This window comes from Salvelinus alpinus, chromosome 36 (genome assembly GCF_045679555.1).
Source record: "Salvelinus alpinus chromosome 36, SLU_Salpinus.1, whole genome shotgun sequence".
NCBI lineage: Eukaryota > Metazoa > Chordata > Actinopteri > Salmoniformes > Salmonidae > Salvelinus > Salvelinus alpinus.
Genome location: NC_092121.1, coordinates 15278255 through 15299474, shown reverse-complemented (window position 1 = coordinate 15299474; position 21220 = coordinate 15278255). Strand labels below are relative to the sequence as shown.

General features: G+C 42.7%; 2 protein-coding genes and 1 pseudogene across 9 annotated transcripts in view; all 3 read right to left on the bottom strand.

The window, feature by feature from the left end:
- Positions 1-1494: 1494 nt before the first annotated feature.
- On the bottom strand, positions 1495-6439 carry LOC139564856 (small ribosomal subunit protein uS2-like; annotated as a pseudogene).
- A 4473-nt stretch (positions 6440-10912) lies between these two features.
- LOC139565103 (mitochondrial glycine transporter B-like) lies at positions 10913-17063 on the bottom strand. Of its 4 annotated transcripts, none has more exons than XM_071385188.1 (8): positions 16951-17063; positions 15254-15410; positions 13346-13470; positions 12882-12966; positions 12592-12771; positions 12290-12458; positions 11898-12064; positions 10913-11677 (listed from the first exon to the last, which is right to left on the bottom strand). In XM_071385188.1, the coding sequence occupies exons 2-8, from the start codon at positions 15389-15391 to the stop codon at positions 11555-11557; spliced, it is 987 nt and encodes a 328-aa protein (XP_071241289.1). In that variant the 5' UTR covers positions 15392-15410; positions 16951-17063; the 3' UTR covers positions 10913-11554. The 4 variants fall into 4 exon arrangements, with proteins under 4 accessions (XP_071241289.1, XP_071241288.1, XP_071241290.1 ...); XM_071385187.1 differs by lacking the exon at positions 16951-17063 and adding an exon at positions 15537-15656; XM_071385189.1 differs by lacking the exon at positions 16951-17063 and adding an exon at positions 15578-15644.
- Positions 17064-17499: 436 nt separating this feature from the next.
- LOC139565102 (myosin-9-like) overlaps positions 17500-21220 on the bottom strand; it is a 31395-nt gene continuing 27674 nt past the window's right edge. For all 5 annotated transcript variants that reach the window (XM_071385184.1, XM_071385186.1, XM_071385185.1 and 2 more), the window contains 7 exons: positions 21015-21143; positions 20643-20731; positions 20398-20521; positions 20088-20296; positions 19792-19900; positions 19382-19554; positions 17500-19112 (listed from right to left, as the gene is read on the bottom strand). In XM_071385184.1, the coding sequence (XP_071241285.1) occupies positions 19004-19112; positions 19382-19554; positions 19792-19900; positions 20088-20296; positions 20398-20521; positions 20643-20731; positions 21015-21143 (942 nt within the window). In that variant the 3' untranslated portion in view covers positions 17500-19003. The remainder of the gene's footprint in view (positions 19113-19381; positions 19555-19791; positions 19901-20087; positions 20297-20397; positions 20522-20642; positions 20732-21014; positions 21144-21220) is intronic.

The window sequence follows — 21220 nt, the reverse complement described above, 5'->3', positions numbered from 1 at the left end:
GAAGTAAAATACTTGCTGGAAGGACAAAGTTTGGAAGAGGTCACTCAAACAGATCTTTGAATGACAAATGTCACACTTGATAAAGCTTTACTGAAAGCTGAGAAATACAAAAAAAGGTATGATAAACTGATAAAGAAAATGGAGAGACAAGAACCCCAAATATGGGAACTCTGAAGAACTTGAAGGTTTGTTTCAAAATGCCATTATTGCAGAGTTAAAGCAATAGTATCAAAACATGCGCAGTGCCAAGGACAAAGTGGCTTCAAAATTGCTCAGAGGCAACATCGTGAAAAAGTATGGCCTGGTCAAGGCTGCAAACAGAGAATTTGGATTTTCAGCAAAAGCAATGAGGGCAAATTAACAGGCCCAACAAGTCTTCAATACTCCAGGAAAAAAGCAATGTAACAGAATTAGAACAGCTACAGAAGAGATAATCACTAGATTCTATGAACGGGATAACAGTAGAGCAACATGGAAGAGGAATGAAAAACCAGCAGAAGCACTTCTTGAATGGCACAATTCAGAACCTTAATCATTTTAAGGAATATTCAGAGATTACAATGTCCTATGAACTCTGCAAAATAATTCCTTTTGGATTGTCAAGCCAACAGTCCATGATAGGGACACATCTCTGCTAAACCCACACCAACCTCCAGTTCATGGTGGAAAAACAATAAAGTGATCAGCTGCAGCTTGAGTCTGTGCTGTGAGAACCTGAAGAGTGCATGTACAGAGTGCTCCCTTTGCCAACCAAGAGCTTAAAACATATGCATTTGATGCTGGTGAGAAGACATGGTGGTTTGAGTGGAAAATCAAAGCTGGAGAGAAAAGACAGATGGAAACATGGAGGTCCCTGTACATTTGACAGTAAAATAAAAGGTGGTACACTAGACTACTGGAGAAGTTGGGGGTAACACGTATACAACATTTGACACCAATACTCCAGATAATTTAAAGACAAAATTGCAGAAAGATCGTGCATATTGACTGCGGAGAACTAGCTGTGTAAATTCAATGAAATCCAGGCAATTCACTTCGGTGATTCTGCGTCACCCTCCGCAATCTGGGCCCATCTCTAAAAAACACTGACCTACTTCCTTGAGCACAGACCATTTAAAAAAAAATACATCTCCACCTCACCCATATGATGTACATGAGTATGACTTGTTTTAGATCGGGAAATCAAAGTTCAAATGTTTGGCGGAAACATCTTATTTTTCATTAATGTTTTCAGCTATCATAAGGTCAAGTTTATACATTCAGGCATCATGTTGAGTTATGAGAACCTTAACCCACTTGATACATACAAGTTCATGTACAAATGTATAAGTAGTGTTAAATTGTATTATTTAATTTGCAACTAAAATTGATGTCTAATGACACGATGGAAATTACATTTGTCTATAGGTGTCTGAGAAAAATAAATTCCTGAATAGTACAATCACAGCTATTATGAGATATTATTTCTAGACAAATCATAGACAACTGGTAAAATGGTGTTTCAGTAAGTTTTAATTTCTGAAAGCTTGCAGGGCAGAATCACCCAACAGTGTAATTAAAGAGCTTTACCCCTTTTGTCAGCATTAAGAGGGCTCAACGTAAGGCAACAGTGTAATTAAATGTTAGTAAGTTCTTTCAATGTGAAATGTAAGCATAACAGTTGTGTTAATATTCATGTAGTATTGCTGTTAAGGTCACTTGCCTACTACACTGTAGTGTTTAAATTGTCAGGGGTCAGTTTGTACAACAAAAAAGCTACTTATTGTACTGTCAAACATCAGGCCACTATTAGGACCAAGCATCAGTCTCCCCATCCCATTCAGAGGCCTGGGCAGTAGGGGCAGCTGACCCATCCTCAGTGGCTGGCTGGGCACTCCAGTCCTCTGCAAGAGAGAAAACATTGAAGAGGTGCAAATACATGACCAACAATCATAAATTTCAGTTTATTTGAGTAGGTTAAACAACCAACCCGACTGATGACAATTATGGTACATCAATTAGAGGGAGGCCGATGTTACACTCACAACACTCACCAGTGAACCCCCCAGCAGCTGGCTTGGCAGGAGCAGCAGCTGAAAGACAAGCGGAAACTCAATTAGGATTACACCTAAACATGAGACCTTTCAGACAAACACATTTGATAGGTCCTGAAGTACCAAGAGTCATTTACATCCAACTCAAAATTATCTGTAGAAAATGCTGCCAAGTGCATCAGTCAAGAAACTAAAACCAAGTCTCAGCATAGTGGAACCAGAAACCACATCTTCACTTTCCTTACCCGCAGACAACTGCTGGAAGGGCACAGCCATTCCCTCAGACCAGTCAGCCACCTCAGGCTGGGTGAACTCAGCTGCTGGAGCAGTCCACTCTCCCTGGAACTCCTCCTTTCCAACAGCTTTCTCAGCCTGTTCCTCCTTCTCAATCTGCCAGGGAAAACAATGAGCGGCAGGCTAAGTACGCGAACAGAACATTCAAGATCCATTACTGTTGAGAAGGTAAACATGCCCTACCAGTAAATTTGGTATATAATGGTTTAAGTATGTGTCGAAAAGGCCTGCTTCTTACCTCAGGAGATCAGGCATGACCTCCCAGGGGTGCTCCCTGGAGATGGTGCCCCTCATCCTCAGCACCTCCCTGGACAGCATCCACCACATCAGACCCACAGAGTGGTGACCCTGGAGCACAGATCAAACCATGACCACCTACACCAATTAGACTAGAACATTTGTCTTTTACAGAAACATGTAGCAAGGCCTATACCCAAGTCCCCCTCCCTCTTACACACGGATGGAGCAAGGGGAGAAAAGAGGCACTGCGTTTCTGTAGCACACATCCTACACCCAGCACCGCACTGACAGGACTGTGCCGGGCTCTAACGGTGTGCAAGACAAACATCAACCAGGAAACTCATGTAGGTTTTAAGTGTATGAGTGCAAAGCAGTCTAACCTTGTTGTTGCAGGGGATGGCGATGTCGACATGTCTGAGTGGGGAGTCAGTGTTGCACAGGGCAATGGTGGGGATGTTGACTTAAGAGGCTTCAGTCAGGGGCTGGTGGTCGGCACGAGGGTCCGTTACGATGAGGCGGGGCCCCCGGGGATGAAACGACCGTGGAAGATGGTGGCACCAGTGGCCGAGGCAAACTTCAGCACAGCTCTACAAAAATGTATATGAAAGGCTATTAGCGACCTAGCTGCAGACAGCATGTGTTACACCCATCACTGCCCTTGGAATCTAAAGGCAAGTGGCACTAGACTGCATGCAGAATTGATGTGGCTCAGGTCACTATCAAACGAAAATCATTGTGCGGAAGCCCTACCGATGTGGCAACCAGTCAGGATGCTCTCGATGTAACACTGCCTGGTACGGCAACTGCTCGGCCTCCGACCGCAAGGCACCACAGAGGGTAGTGCGTAAGGCCCAGTATATCATTGGGGCCAAGCTTCCTGCCATCCAGGATCTCTATACCAGGTGGTGTCAGAGGAAGACCCTAAAACTTGTCAAAAGACTCCACCCACCCCAGTCAGACTGCTCTCTACTGCATGACAAGCGGTACCGGAGCGCCATGTCTAGGACAAAAGGGCTTCTCAATAGCTTTTTACCCCCAAGCCATAAGACTCCTGAACAGGTGATCAAATGGCTACCCAGACTACTTGCAACCCAACCCCCCCACCACCCCCCCTTTTACACTGCTGCTACTCTGTTTATCATATATGCAGTCACTTTAACCATAACTACATACTACCTCAATTACCCAGACTAAACGGTGCCCCTGCACATTGGCTACCCGGACTATCTGCATTATGTCCCGCCACCCACCAACCGTCTTTTACATGACTGTTTATCATAAACTCACCAAAAAATAAATAAACATAAATTTTTTAGGATCCGGTCTTTCAAAGATAATTCATAAAAATCCAAATAACTTCACACTTCTTCATTGTAAAGGGTTTAAAGCCAGTTTCCCATGCTTGTTCAATGAACCATAAACAATTATGAACATGCACCTGTGGAACAGTCATTAAGACACTAACAGCTTAGACGGTAGACAATTAAGGTCAGTTATGAAAACTAGGACACTAGAGGCCTTTCTACTGACTCTGAAAAACTCCAAGAAAGATGCCCAGGGTCCCTGCTCATCTGCGTGAACATGCTTCAAGGAGGCATGAGGACTGCAGATGTGACCAGGGAAATAAATTGCAATGTCCGTACTGTGAGACACCTAAGACAGCACGGACAGCTGATTGTCCTTGCATTGGCAGAGCAAGTGTAACAAAACCAGCAGTCTTGTCTCACCAGAGGTGATGGTCGAATTCCCATTTATCGTCGAAGGATTGAGTGTTACACTGAGGCCTGTACTCTGGAGCGGGATCGATTGAGGTGGAGGGTCCGTCATGGTCTGGGGCTGTGCGTTACAGGGAAGATATCCTCCTCCCTCATGCGGTACCCTTCCTACAGGCTCATCCTGACATGACCCTCCAGCATGACAACGCCACCAGCCATACTGCTCGTTCTGTGCGTGATTTCCTGCAAGACAGGAATGTCAGTGTTCTGCCATGGCCAGCGAAGAGCCCGGATCTCAATCCCATTGAGCACGTCTGGAACCTGTTGGATCGGGGGTGTAGGGCTCAGAAGTGTCCAAACTTGCAGGTACCTTGGTGAAGACTGGGGTAACATATCACAGCAAGAACTGGCAAATCTGGTGCAGTCCATGAGGAGATGCACTGCAGTACTTAATGCAACTGGTGGCCACACCAGATACTGACTTACTTTTGATCCCCCCTTGTGCAGGGACACATTATTACATTTAATTTAGTCACAGGTCTGTGGAACTTGTTCAGTTTATGTCTGAGTTGTTGAATCTTGTTATGTTAATACAAATATTTACACGTTAAGTTTGCTGAAAATAAACAGGTGCCAGAGAGGACATTTCTTTTTTTGCTGAGTTTATATGTATAGTCACTTTAACCATACCTACATACTACCTCAATTACCCCGACTAACCTGTGTCTGTATATAGCCTCGCTACTGTTATTATTCACGGTTGTTTTTTATTTCCTTAACTTACCCATTGTTCACCTATTGTTTTACTCAAATTACACTGTTGGTTAGGGCCTCTAAGTAAGCATTTCACCGTAAGGTCTACACCGGTTGTATTCGGTGCACATGACAAACTTGTTTGATTTTTTAACAAAAACCGGGCCCAATCCCCCTAGCAAACTTTTGACACCTACACACCGACATCAGTGCAAGGCTTTGTGTGCACGCATGCAGCCACATCTATACAGAAACATGTTTAATTGATGGGTAAACACACATGGCAAGTATCCAGTTACACTCATTATTCACTGTGTCCACTACGCTGCCAGTTAGAGCTGTACCTGTCCAGTGTTCCTGGAGGAGATGACAGACGTCAGCTGGGTTCTCGATGGCAACAATGGCACGGGCTGCCAGCAGTAGCTTCTCCCAGGTCTTCCTCAGGTTGATGATGTACACACCTGAGGACAAGGGGCAGTCAGTACACCCAGATCTGTGTCCAGTTTACCCTGCCCAAATGTGCTCCATCTAGTGAGAGAAACAATCAGTGGTCAAATATAGTTCTGTGAGCTGAAGGGGACAGAAGCATTTGTTGTTACAGCCCAGCATTGAAACATCCATTTCAACTATTCATCAAGACCTTGAATATCAATCAAATGTATTTATAAAGCCCTTTATACATCAGGCAATGTCACAAAGTGCTATACAGAAACCCAGAACAAAACTCAAATCAGGCATGCTTATGCCAGAACAGCAGCCTGCATAAACAGTATCCCTCCACAACCTGGGTGGGTTGACTACTGGCTTATACCACTACAAGTAGTTTTGTTCCACTGAGTGTTTTGGGCGTTAAGGACTGCCAAACACTCACCATCACGCTTCCTCTTGTAGGTGTAGTGTTCCATCTGAAAGTCCATGTTAGTTCCTCCCAGATGGGTTCCTGCAGCCAGGAACTTCAGCACATCCTCCTCCTTCATTTGAAGGACATCTAGATTTCCGGACATCTTGACAACTATCCCTGCCTTGAGTACGAAAAAAAAAAAAAAAGTTCATATATATATATTTTTTAAGTATTCAACAATTATTCCAGGCCCAGACATTGTAGTTGATAGGGCCATCTACGCGTATTGCCTAGAATTAAATGGCCTGGCTAAGTGTACTTGGCAGGACACCGTGCGTTAAACAGCATGTCAGGCACGTGTCTACTCGACATGTTAGTGTTAACTTTCAAGTCACATAAAGCATTCAAATTCAAACATCTAAATAGACTAATGTGAAACATTGTGCACATAGTCACTGATTACTTCGTCTATTTAAGTGACGTTTGACATTAAAAAGTATGAAATGTAACTTACACCGCACCACGAAACACCGCGAAACCTGTAACACGACCAAAGAGGAAGACGAGAGGAAATTACGCCAAATATATACTCACGTTTCAAAGCACATGATTGGTTGTTTCGCTGACTGGAACTACAACTGTCTACTTGGATATTTCATCCCCTAGATGGCGCAAACACTCAAGCGCACTAGCAGCACAGAGTAGCAGCGTATGGGTTGGGTGAAACCGGTAACTAGAGGTCGGACGAGGAGCCCATATTAAGACAATGCGATGGAAAGACCATATTAAGACAATGGGGAGACGTTGACTTCCAGGTTAGAGTGGCCTGTGTTGCAACTTTATTTGCTAGAGATACGGAGTTCCAGGTGAAGGTATCACAATATGTACATAGTGATTTTGCAATATGTTTTAGAATGTATTTTTGTTCATAAGAGAAGATAAATTGCAAAAATGCCAACTTGTCTCAGATACAAAGATAGAATGGGTGCTAGACAAGATGGCTTGGACCTCTTGGGTTGGGTGCTGGAAAAAATCATTGCAATGTTTTGACCAATGTCAAGGTCGTGGGGTAATTACAGGTGGAGGGTATGACATGTTATTGCAGGAAGTGGGGTTATGTGACTGAGTGAATAAAAATAACAAACTTTTATGACTTATTGAATAGGCCACTTAAAAAATTGATAATTAAGTTAATATGTAGACTAGGGTGTTCTCAAAGTCCTTTCAGTGGCTCAATCTTAATATATTTGCGGTGCATCTATTTATTTTATTTAACCTTTATATAACCAGGAAAAGCCCACTGAGACCCAGTCTCTTTTTCAATGAAAACCTGGCCAAGAAGGCAGCAACAATCAATACATTACATAATTAAAACATACAACAATACAATATCAAATCAAATCAAATGTATTTATATAGCCCTTCTTACATCAGCTGATATCTCAAAGTGCTGTACAGAAACCCAGCCTAAAACCCCAAACAGCAAGCAATGCAGGGGTAGAAGCACGGTGGCTAGGAAAAACTCCCTAGAAAGGCCAAAACCTAGGAAGAAACCTAGAGAGGAACCAGGCTATGAGGGGTGGCCAGTCCTCTTCTGGCTGTGCCGGGTGGAGATTATAACAGAACATGGCCAGATGTTCAAATGTTCATAAATGACCAGCATGGTCAAATAATAATAATAATAATAATCACAGTAGTGATCCAGTCTAAAAAAAAAAGCATTTACACTCCTCTGTAACAGTCTCCCATCAATATTTTAAATTAATTCAGTGGCACTAACATATCTAGATGAAGCATGGATTTCAGATTATTCCATGCGTCTGGTGCACAAGAAAAGGCAGTCTTGCCTAATACTGTGTCTGTCATGCATCCCTTTACACCTCGTTTTCTCCCTTTTCTCTTCCCTTTCTCTCTCCACACTCTGTGAAACAACAGAAAGTGACATGACATTAGTGCCTTGGGGAACCTTTCCACCACTGCAACCCATGTGTCCTCAGAAGGAAATGAAATGACACATGACATACTGAATCCTGGCTGAGGCGGTGGGTAGGGGGTCACTGTGAGAGAGACAGGCTGACACGCAGGCAGCTCAGCTTAGTCCAGACACATGTTCCAGCAATGCCCTACTTATATGGCCCATAAATCACATGACAGTTGGTCTCAGAGCGTTAATAACTACACCTACAACCCAACATTGCCCTCGTTATTCAAAGAGGTAATATGAAAAGCCCACACAGTACTTGGGAGCAGTGGATGTTTCTAGTACATGGGTCATTCTCAGTTCCAACATTAGTACGGCAATACCGGAGGTAGGTTTAATTTTAATTTCACCTTATACACAGCCATTATACCTACCAACAGTAATAGCAGTGCATGATGATAATATGCTTATCACAGAGCTGTCAGACATAAGACTGGGAGAAGGGGGCAGGGTTGTGACATCAAAGGGATAGTTAATGATAAGGAGAGTGACAGGCAAGAGTCAATCAAAAGTAAGGCATTAGGCTATACTGATCTGAACCAGTTTGCTTCTTGGCTATTTCTGTATTTGATTATTTTTTCATCTAGAAACCTTGTACAATTAAACCATGTTATTAGCTAAGTATGCCATATTTCGTATGTTATTAGCTAAGTATGCCATATTTAATATGTTATTAGCTAAGTATACCATATTTCATATGTTATTAGCTAAGTATGAGTCATATTTAATTGTTTGTGCATTACATGTCTGACTCATTATGTAAAACAAACTGTTAACCTATTGGAAACTTGTTGAACTTTGTGGTTATTTTTTTATCTTAATGACATGACACCCAGTTCCAACCTAATCAACTATTCTCATCAGAAACCTTATATCAAGGACTGCAGTGATAGCATGTGTCACGGTGGCCTTTGCTTTCATAATTAGATAGGGAACACTGACATATGAAGTGAGTTTGACACAGATTAGGAGTTTATTGAGGTCGTAGACTTGTGTGTAAACTTGCTGTGGAGAATACATAGGTGGTTGCTACTCAAAGTCCCCAGGACATTCACAAAGCAAATGCCTTCTTTAACGAATAATAGCAGACTCATGTATTCTTATATACTTTTATACATTTTCTTTAAAAAAAATGTCAAATGTTATCTTCAACACAACAGCATAATTATTCACCATTACAATAAACAGTAATAAATTATATCAAATATGAAAACATGAACAATTATAATACCCTTTTAAGGCCAATCAACTGTACAGCTCAAATGGACAGCAAGCAAAGCTTATTATATGTTACAACATCTCTACCAGAATAATATCTTAGAACAGTGGCAATAGCTTGGCACAAAGGGAAGGCAGGCAGACTCACTGCGGCATGAGACAGTCCAGGGTTTTAGATTATGGAAGTGGTTAAAGTGTATTTCCAGCTAAGGATCAGTATGTTAAGCAATTAGTGTTCTTTACCTTCAATTTAAAGACAAGCAGATACAAGTTGTGCTAAAGTCTAGAGAAAACAGGTACAGTTGAAGTCGGATGTTTACATACACTTTAGTCAAATACATTTAAACTCAGTTTTTCACAATTCCTGACATTTAATCCTAAGTAAAAAATCCCTGTTTTAGGTCAGTTAGGATCACAACTTTATTTTAAGAATGTGAAATGTCAGAATAATAGTAGAGAGAATGATTTATTTCAGCTTTTATTTCTTTCATCATATTCCTAGTGGGTCAGAAGTTTACATACACTCAATTAGTATTTGGTAGCATTTCCTTTAAATTGTTTAACTTGGGTCAAATGTTTCAGGTAGCCTTCCACATGCTTCCCACAATAAGTTGGGTGAATTTTGGCCCATTCCTCCTGACAGCGCTGGTGTAACTGAGTCAGATTTGTAGGCCTCGTTGCTCGCACATGCTTTTTCAGTTCTACCCACAAATGTTCTATAGGATTGAGGTCAGGGCTTTGTGATGGCCACTCCAATACCTTGACTTTGTTCTTAAGCCATTTTGCCACAACTTTGGAAGTATGCTTGGGGTCATTGTCCATTTGGAAGACCCATTTGCGACCAAGCTTTAACTTCCTGACTGATGTCTTGAGATACTGCTTCAATATATCCACATCATTTTCCTGCCTCATAATGCCATCTATTTTGTGAAGTGCACCAGTCCCTCCTGCAGCAAAGCACCCCCACAACATGATGCTACCACCCCCGTGCTTCATGGTTGGGATGGTGTTTTTCGGCTTGCAAGCCTCCCACTTTTCCTCAAACAGTTCTATTTTTGTTTCATCAAACCAGAGGACATTTCTCCAAAAAGTACGATCTTTGTCCCCATGTGCAGTTGCAAACCATAGTCAGGCTTTTTATGGCAGTTTTGGAGCAGTGGCTTCTTCCTTGCTGAGGGCCTTTCAGGTTATGTCGATATAGGACTCGTTTTACTGTTGGATATAGTTACTTTTGTACCTGTTTCCTCCTTGCATCTTCTCAAGGTTCTTTACTGTTGTTCTGGGATTGATTTGCACTTTTCGCACCAAAGTACGTTCATCTCTAGGAGACAGAACGTGTCTCCTTCCTGAGCGGTATGACGGCTGCGTGTTCCCATGGTATTTATACTTGTGTACTATTGTTTGTACAGATGAACGTGGTACCTTCAGGCGTTTGGAAATTGCTCCCAAGGATGAACCAGACTTGTGGAGGTCTACAAATTTTTTTCTGAGGTTTTTTTCTTTTGATTTTCCCATGATGTCAAGCAAAGAGGCACTGAGTTTGAAGGTAGGCCTTGAAATACATCCACAGGTACACCTCCAATTGACTGAAATTATGTCAATTAGCCTATCAGAAGCTTCTAAAGCCATGACATTTTCTGGAATTTTCCAAGCTGTTTAAAGGCACAGTCAAGTTAGTGTATATAAACTTCTGACCCACTGGAATTGTGATACAGTGAATTACAAGTTAAATAATCTGTCTGTAAACAATTGTTGGAAAGATTACTTGTGTCATGCACAAAGTAGATGTCCTAACCGACTTGCCAAAACTATAGTTTGTTAACAAGACATTTGTGGATTGGTTAAAAAACGAGTTTTAATGACTCCAACCTAAGTGTATGTAAAATTCCGACTTCAACTGTACCTGACATTGTAGAATTCTACAGTGGGATATATATCTAAAGCCTGGAGTAGCTTAAACAGTCAAGTTTGGCTGGGAGTCCAGTGGTTAGTTAGAGACCAACAATATTATACGACTTATAGTGCAATATAGAATTTTGAAAGTAGCCCGGTAGAATAAATAAATTAAAGTCTTGTTTGGTGTAGCCTCACATACAATGAAGTCAGACAATATTGTGCAATGCAAAACTATTGCAATCCATTCAAATATACAGACATTTTAATAAAACTACTAGTCCCCATCTTTCTGTCAAAATATGGATACCAGTCCTTGAGGTATCATATCTTTGCAATGTGTTAATAATGTTATGGCAGAATACTGTATGTCAGTGAAGAAGTCCATTGGCACACTCTCACAACTAGGCAGTCTTAAGACACAAACACAGCAGTGCCTTCCAGGGCACTCCTCACTGTCCTGGTTTGTCCTCGGTGACTTGACTTTCACTTTCTTCCTCGGTCCACACACGTTCCTCATTTCATTCTCTCTCTTCAGGACTTGTCATCCCTTCTTCTTGTCATCCCTCCTTTTTGTCATCCCTCCTCAGGACTTGAGCCCCATGCGGGCCATCAGCTGTTCATACACCGTCCATGCCATGGCAGCAATCATGGTCCTCCTCAGAGAACGTGGCACCCCACCCCGGAAGAACCCTTGAAACCCGTGCTCCTGAGAGAAAGAATGGCACATGTCAACTACTATTAATCAACCCATATGTTTTATTACACAGTGTGACACTGTGTGCAGGCTAGAGATCAGTATATAAACACATACAGACAACAGTTTAGCCTGACCCACATACGAACAACGTCAGTATATTATAACAGTGCTATTGCCCTAAGCATAGTGACAACGCTGTATTCAATAAAATACCCAGAGAGATAGTTACATTGTAAATGTATCGCACAGCGTCTGCAGTCCTCCTGTACAGATGTGGGCTGACTTGGACGTGGGTTTTGACCACGTCAGCTGGCTGGGTGACCAGGGAAGCCAGGACCCCGGCCAGAATCCCACAGCTGAAGTTAGCCAGGGGCGCGTAGGGAGACGTGCTTATCTCTGGGAGGAAGAAACAGAGAGACACTATAAATTCCACTCCACACCAAACAATTCACATTGAGACAGATACGTCAAAGTTATCAAATGTGGCTACTAGTGTAACCAGTACTACTGCTCTATGTTTATGTCATCGGCGTCCCCATACTGACACTTCAAAGTGATCGCACACTAGTGAAACATATACCAGTGTTGAGCATAGTGTATGTCCGATGTCCTGATACTGACCCTGTGGCAGAGTGTTCTTGCCCTGGCTGTAGAACATGACATAGAGGCCTGAGAAGGGAGCATCTCTGAGGAGGGTGGCGGTCAGCCCTGAGAACAGAGCTCTGGGTCCCTCTGTTTGACACACACTGCGCAAAGCCCCTGCCACGCTCACATAGTTATACCTGCCACTCTGAAACAACAACAGACACTACAGTAAACACCCACACATTAAACAGTACTCATGTAGTTACTGTAATCATACAGTATATAGAAAAGTATTTATTTTCTCCTTCCTGCCCCTCCATCTCTCTACCTGAACATACCTCAAAGCGAGTCTTAATGACAGTGACAGGTAGCATGCAGACCCCTGCCACAGTCCTGGCCCCAGCTCCCAGCAGCACAGACTCCATGGCCCCGGGGCCCTGCTCCAGGAAGTAGTGCTGCTTCAGAGAGTAGTAGGTGCTGAAGTAGATCCCTACGCCGGGGATGGTCCGCACAAATGACTGGAGGAGGAAGCAGAGCAGACATGCTGTCAGAGTCATATACTCAACACACAGATTCAACACAATGTGTTTCTATTTATATTATTGATCATAAAGAGAGGCCAACTTACTGGTGAGACCCCCTTCCAAAGTCCTATGAGCTTCTCTGTCCGTACAACACTTAAGAACACAGTCACCATCCCCACTCTTGCTGAACTGAAAGAGCGTAAAAGAGAGAGAAAGCCGTATTAACACACTGTCCTATGAAACGACCCAAAAGTTATTTTGCAACTACGCTTCATTTCAAAATAGCTGACGTGACTTTGAGTTGGTACTAGCATGCGGGCCATGTGGAACCAGCATGAGTTTTATGACTCTTTGGACTCTCAATGTTCAGATCTACAATCTACAATATTGCTTAGTCAATGAGGCGAGTCAATAGAGTAATGCAATGCTAGTGGGTCTCATGGTCTAGGACAAGACTGTAATCTAGAGCCAGAAAACTTACTACAAACGTAACCTCACCTGATTACTATGTGGAAGTATGTGGACTATGTTGTAGAGGTATTGACTGAGCCAGCTGAAGGCTACTCACCCAGGCTGCATGTTGCTGTGAAGGGTCTGCAGGCGGGTCTTGACCAGGTCCAGAGGCTGGAAGAGCAGGGTGGAGCATGTTCCACTGAGAGAGCCACACATAAAGGCTTTGAGAGCCGGGTGAGCCTGAAGGGAGAGACAAGCAGAGAGGGGAGGAAGGGAGAGTGATAACACCGATCACACACCAGTCACGGTAGAGTGCTCTTCAGTGAGAGCCCAAAGCATGATGGGCCTTATGATTGTTTACGATGGAAAGCTCCAGGCGGAGTGAGTCCTGGGAAATAGGACAAATGCACATACACTCGCTACAGTAATTCACATTACATAAATACCCACACAAGTAGTAAAAACAAATATTCAGACTCAAGAATATGAGTGACTACAACACAAAGCAATGATTGAAAAATTGTGTGTAAATTTAACATGGGACCACGAAGAGAACAGGCAAAAGGGCAAAGGACTCTCCATTGAAAAACTAAGATGCACCAACCCATGAACACGCACACTATTCCCCTCCCTGCAAGTGTCACCCTACATCAGGTATGTGTTATAATGCATTATCATAATTGGCATGCTTAGTTCTCTAAACAATCTGCCAACACAAACATCAACAAAGAACTGGATGACTGCAGAAAAAGCATCATATTCACCATACCCAGTCACTCCAATTTTCACAAATAAGACGCCACACACACAATATACAAAACAACACACACATCCCTCCTACAGCCCACATCCCTACCTTCCCCGGGCTACTTTTCAGTGGCTGATCCTGTTTTTCCTGCATTTGTCCCTGTTTTCTTCCCCTCTCTGGCTAAGCTGTTATGAACTGTGGTGGGTTGTCAGGGCAAAAGCCTCCATCCCTCTCTTCACTTCTCTATAAGCTTTCCTCAGTTTCCCTTCACAAAGCAGCTTAATCCACTGGCGTATGTTTTCACTCTCTCACACACACAACCTCTCAATGCTGCTTCTCCTACTCTACCCCTCATCTTTCTGCTTCCAGCTAATGCACATCTCTGCAAAATGCCATGCGTCATACATTGTAAATGTCAGTGTGTGTGTATGAGCGCATGCGCATGTTTTTGTATGTTCTGGCTTCCATAAAACAACTTATCACGGTTTACATTCTAGAGCGTATGTGCTTAGGGTATGTGCTGCTCTAGAACTAGTACTTATGTGTAAAAGTGTTTTTATTTCCTTATCACTGGGCATGAATTCTAGTACATTTCAATGTCCTCAGCTCTGGTAAATTACTTGGTAGTTACTGTACTGTGATGTGACATTGACAACCTGTACTCCTTCACTGGGACTTGAAACCCACACTTTCTCAACATGTCCCTGTCCCTCCCTTAATGAGGGTGCTATGGCAACAGCCCACCAACAGTGCTTGTTGACCAATGGCAGTGTTGGCACAGTGGAGGCTTGGCAAAGCCTTGCTCACTTGTTTGGCATGTCTATAAAGATTTAAGGTGGCACCCGGGAGTTTGACCTACTTCAGGGCAGAGGACAATAGAGAACTTGTAAACACAGAAAACATTGAATATTCTAGAACAGCCTGAGAAAGTGCATAGTATGAAAGTGGCCTGAAACTTCCAGCAGGTTAGAGGAGGGGTAAGGACAACTGGGTCAATCAACTATGTCACAGGATGGTAATGTGATTAACATAGGGGCTGGATTGAGAAAGTAGGCCTGGGTACCCTGATCCAAAATCACAGCCTGACATAAAATGCATGTGAAATCTTAACTGAGATATTAAATATTATAACCCAAGCCTTTAGACCACTGAAACCACATCAATAAAACATACTCAGCTATTCACTGTACAACAGTCACTGAAGTTACTCTAGAATTATTGTCCTTCAGACTTTCACCATCAAATACTAAATGATCTATAAAAAATCCCACTCACCAGAGACAGTTCCATGGTTATTTTGAAAGTTGAGAAGAAATTCCAATCCAATAATGTTGTACTTGTATGATCAAAATTCTCTTTCGTCTTTTCCTCTTTTTGAATCACTTTCTCAGTCCTTACTCTGCCACAGTCCATTCAACTTTTCCCAACGCTCCTGCACAAGAGATTACAGAGAAGATGAAGATTTCCTGAATGGGCATTTCAGCTGCGCAACCTATTACATAACACAGACAGAATAACCTTTCAAAACTGATATAGAATGTTACAGGCTGTAACTTACAGCACTGGTGTTTTGCAATGTTGATAGAGTGTGTCCCTTACAGCAGATACTGGAGAGCTGCACTGCCTCTGAGGGGTTGGGGCACTCACCACAGCACAGACCCAATGTAGGAATCATCTGACTCACACTATGGTTCCCATTTAAGACACACAGTTACTTATTAACTAATCAAAGAACACCACCCAGCACATTAGCATTACATACACCCTGCACATGTTTCTCATGAGTGTGTGTGTGCACATCTGTGTGAGTGTGTGTATATGTCTCTGTGTGTGGTGTGAACATGCGTGTATATGTGGAGGGTGGGGCCTGAAGCATCATGCTCTCAATACTTTTTGAGGAGGCACAGGTGGCCAAATTAAGTTTTAAAGTGCTTTTAAGTCCAGGACTGGGTTTAACAATGTGTCCAGACTCCAGACCCTTAAATCTTGATATACATTTTTTATGGAATATGTTCTGTCATTTCAAGACATTACTTTAAATGGGTACAGACAGACATCTCAAATCGGCATACATCTATGTGACTGATTTTGAGAGTCAAGTGACTCAGCACACATTATATACATTGAAGCAGATTAATACAATTAATGACTATTGTTAATTTAACACAGACATCACTGAATGACTAGTTGCACACTCATTCAGCCAAATTTTAGCACGGGACTGGACAGGAGTGATTATAGAACTGAGGGAGGTTCTAGAACTGTTGCAGAATCAGGACAGTACAGGAAAGACCGACTGGAATGAATTTGCACTCCCATGTCAACCTCGAAAGTACATGTCGACAAACATTCAAGGTAGTTAAACATATTTATGTTAATTTTAACAAATATGAGCAACATTTATCACAGGTCTCACACTAGATCCTTTTCAATCATGATAAACAGAGGCCTACAGTGATCTTCTTTGGAACCATATGCATCTCAGGATTCCCACGCAAGAATTTTGGAGTTCATGCCTCGTTCTCGTGCTAGTCGGGAACTAGGAAACTCTGACTTGGAAACATGAGCTCTGAGTTTCCAATTTGAAAGTACCAGAATCAACGACTAGGAACCTCTAATACAAAACCCTAACAATCATGAACCAGACAGTTGTCAGAAGCGTTTCCCAGTCCAACAAAACATTTATACCGAAAATCTTACGTCTAATAGTATTTCAATTAATTAGAATGAGAGCACAACCCGAAGACAAGTTAGTTACAAAACGTGCACAATGAGAATAGAAACGCACATTTATAAATGCATAGGGCAAAGCATAGAACTGGAGAATGGACAAAAGACGTAATCAACAGAAACAGGCATCTGTAATTATTTGATTAAACAATGATTAACAAGCAAAGGCCATTCGCTGAAATATTGTAGCTTACAATAGGCCGTTGTATTAATACAATATAAAAACGACATTCAGTTCTCACCCAAATCTGTCCATCTTTGTGTCCAATATTCTGTTTAAACCGGTTTAGACTTGCTTCATTATTATGCCGTTTGTCCTGGGGAACCATTTCAATTGGAATTTGTTCAGATTCAAGACTGTCCTCTTGTGGTCATGTCTGAGATCACGATGCAAAAAATTAAAGACTACAGGACAATATTAGATCAGATAGTCTAGTGTATTGCCAGTTTAAAGCGGCAATCAGCAGTTGAAACATTAACGCGAAATCCCAGCCCGTTTCAGTAAACAGCTGAGGGATGGGACTGGAGGAATGTAACCACTCAAATTCATAGACAAAGCTATGGATGCAAGGACTGACCATCCATGATAACTTTTTTTAGTTTTAACCATGTTTCGAGGCCATTTGTTTGTTTACATTTACTTTGAACTAAGTTCATAAGGATTTTGTAAGTTATATTCTTTAAGAATCAATAAGTAAAATGAACGTAGCAAGGTAAAAATATATATATTTTTTTATTGTATTAACTGCTGATTGCCCCTTTAATAGACAAAAATTCTCAGGAGTCAATGGTTGCAGTTTAGAAAGCCATCTTTATTGCAATAATACCAACAATTCACAACTCAAGATTTCATTTTTTCAGAGCTGCAGAGAAAATGAACAGTACAAAATTGAGATTTCTTTTTAATCTTTTCTTTTTTGCTTCCAAGTGCGAGAGAGAGATCCTTTGTCTGTTATCCATAATTAATAATAACAAATTCCTCTCACTTCCCAGCAGTGTGAGCAAAAAAGGCAACCCTGAGCACAGCCTGCAGGGGTCAGTTCACCCAGACCTAAAGCACCTTCACTCATCTACCTCACCTGATCCCTTAAATACATGTGATTAACACCTGGCCAGGCATTTCAACAGGGAGTCATCTTCCTGTCAGAGAAAGTAAAAAGATGCCAACAGGATATCATGTGATGTGTTAGACCACGGCGCTGCAAAATTTAACAACGTCCCACTCATCCCAACAACATGCTTTATTCTGTTCAACCACCCCTATACCCCGCCAAGCAGTGCTCTGAGAATACAGCGTGTCGTGAGTAATAAAGTACCCCACCACCCCGTAACCGTCGCCCTGCGCATCAATAAAAACATTGATAGTAGTAAAGAAATACGTGGATCCAGGAAATAACAACCTTGAACAGTAGAATTTGACTGTAAGGCTTTAGTGTGTGTTGGCATGAATACAGTTGCAGTTACTCTGAATTAGTCTTTTCTTGTTTGAAGTGCATCTGCCGTCTATCAATGTCTTCAATTTAATGCACCAATGCAGTGGTCTATCATTTCTAATCCAGAGTCATACATCTCAGTGCAAAAATAAGACAATGTTTGTCAGCACAAATCAAATGTTTGTACATGAATGCGTTTCTCTAATTCTGTGTGTGTGTCTATAGATATATAATTTTCTTAAGCCCAAAAGCATATTCATGTTTTAAGTACTATCCGCAGCCAAATTAATACGGTACAATTGAGCACATAAACCTCCATTATAAACTGAGGTGAGAGCGAGCGAGAGCCATAATAGACGTGTAGTACTTTCATACTTAACCATTATAAAAACTTTAGCATAAAATACAAATCTATAGATTGCGATATTACTTTGGTCCCCTTCGAGTAATCCTTCTTCATTTCGTTCGTTCTTGCTTCAGTTAGAAAAAGATCCCAAAAAAATACTATTTCTAATGGAATGTTTCCTTACAAAAATATCATTAATTTTTTCCCCAGAGAATGAAGCAGGAGAAAATAAATTTGGGCCACAAGTTTGTATGAGTTATGTCAGTGTGGTGATTGTCTGAAGTACTGTTGTATTGGCTTGTATGGAATATAAGTGTACATAGATTGTCAAGTCTCCCATTAAAAAGAGAGACTGAGGTTTGGCTGTGAAGTATATTTACTGCCTCTAAATCATACAGTATCATGATGTTTGTGTCCCTCTAAGTGCATGCGTTACTTTAAGTGGTATGTGTGAGTTTGTGTGTGTTCCATGACTGTTGCAGTTCAATCCTATGGACAGCAGGGAACACTGGCTGTTCATTCAGGCTTGGGCTCAGGGGTCTCGCTCTTGGGCTCGCTCTCCTCATCGCTCTCAATGCCTGCGCGGCTGACAATGCGGCGCATGGTGAAGGGGAGGTCCCCACGCCTGGAACAGAGATGGTAGAGATCAGTGATTAAGGCAGAGAGATCGTGACTAGGGCACAGCACATACCATGGAGGCAGCACATACCATGGAGGGCCAAAAAAAAGAGGCCCTCTGCTACATTACTGATCATATATCCTCAGAGGGAATGTGATTGAAACATACATTGTAAATGCAAGTATGCTGTGTAGGGTGCTTGTACAGACGGCTTCATTTACAACCGAGTCAGTGCATCAGCATTTAGTCCGGTTGGGGAATGGAGGTGTACGTACCTGAGCTTGCTCTTGAGGGTGCTGACTTCGCGGTTCATGGCATCAGCTGACTCGGTGGCGTCCTCCAGCTCCCTTTGCAGTTTCCTTCGGTTGGCGTTGGCTCTTTGGGCCTCCTCCTCAGACTCCTCAAGCTGCCTCTTCAGCTGCTTCATACGAGAGTTCAGCTTGTCCGACTGTGTACACACACACACAAGCATTAGCATCAAGTACCAAGGTGGATGCTACATATAGGTGGTGGATAGGGTGAGTTCCAAGACAATGTAAAGTACAAAGAGATGTAGTGTGAAAGCTTTATATAAATGTAGTCCATTAAATCATTCACATACTTTCAAAATAGGGGGAAATAGAGACTAAGTTTGCTGGTGTAAAGCTGTTGGGCTTGTGTTGAAGCTTGTTTTCCGAGCCCTGACCTGGTCTTTGTACTGCTCTGTGTTGCGTCTCTCGTCGTCCACTGCGAGGACGACCTCCTTTAGCTTCTTCTCTGTGCGGCGCACCAGCTTGGACGCCTGCTGCCTCTCCCTGTGGAAAGACACATTTGGGTCACATGGACAGGCTGAAACTTCTACTTGGCTTGTGGGATTTTCACCATCTGATCTCACCCATGCTGCAATTTCAGTTATTTTCTTTGCATTATGGAGAGCACAGGAGATGTGGGTTATCTGAATGAGGATGCAGGTGGTCTAAGGTCAGGCTCAGACCCACTCACCTGGTCTCGATGTCCACCTGCTCCTCCAGCTGGGCGATCTTGGCCTCCAGGGCGGCAATAGTGGCCTTGTACTTGGACTTGACGGTTCCCTCCAGCTCCTGCAGCTTCAGCTTCAGCTCCTTGTTCTGGCGCTCCACCTGGGAGCGGGCCCCCTCCAGGCGCTGGGAGGTACTGCGCTCTGCCGTCAGCTCCACAGTCATCTGGTCAGTCTGACAGAGACAGGGGGTTAAACTGCCTGACCCACCTTATCATTAGAAGTACACTATCCCAGTCTGTACACATGGGGCATGAAAGTCAATTGCTGTCCTACCTGCAGCAGAGCTCTCTTCAGCCTATCGTTGACCAGCTCAGTGTTGCACTGCTCCTCCTCCAGCTCCTCCTCCAGCTGTGCGATACGAGCCTCCAGTCTCCTTTTCTCCTCGGCAATCAGTGCACTGAGTGGAAGAGGAAAGTTGGGAAAGAAAGGATGAGGTAAGAGAGCAAGGGATAGACGTTTGGGTCATTGGAAGCAGAGATAAACAGTAGGTTATGAAAGAAAATGAAAATGGTTCCTACTTCTTGGCGGCCTGGTTGTTGATCTCATCCTGCAGCTCGTCTCTCTCTTGCTGGGCCTGTCTCTTTACACGCTCTGCAGAAGCCAGCTCCTGGGGGGGGGTGTCAGTGTGTGTAAGAACCAAAGCGTGTGCGTGGGACAAATCCTAACTTGAGATAAGCTCTCATAACTACCTTTCCACATTAATCATGATTCCAGTGGAGGATTTGTGCAAAAGTTTGAGTTATGTGCAAATACAGTTTCTCACAGTAGGATTTATAAAGAGTTACAGAAGTAGGTTTTGTATTGTTTGGGAGGGCGAGGTGTCAGGTGAGAATAAAACGAGAGACTAGTGTGAGATGGTCAGGTGAAGGGCAGCAGCAGCGCAGACTGACCTCTGTCATCTGGATCATGTCGGCCTCCATGCTCTTGAGCTTCTTCTCGTTCTCCTTGGCCTGGGCCATGATCTCGTCTCTGGACATACGAGTGTCCTCCAGCTCCCTCAGCAGCTCCTTCATCTGGGCCTGGAGAGGTTCAAAGCATATTTCAAGCAAACTATTCACCATCTGCATGCATTTTGATTAGAATGTGGTCATGGTAT

What these genes read in the sequence shown, in the direction of transcription:
- LOC139565103 (XM_071385188.1), bottom strand. Translation starts at nt 15,391, where the DNA reads ATGGACTGTGGCAGAGTAAGGACTGAGAAAGTGATTCAAAAAGAGGAA. An exon ending in TAACCATGGAACTGTCTCTG is followed by an intron (nt 13,471 to 15,253) that starts GTGAGTGGGATT and finishes CTCTCCCTTCAG; the next exon opens with GCTCACCCGGCTCTCAAAGC. An exon ending in TCATTAAGACTCGCTTTGAG is followed by an intron (nt 12,459 to 12,591) that starts GTATGTTCAGGT and finishes TTGTTGTTTCAG; the next exon opens with AGTGGCAGGTATAACTATGT.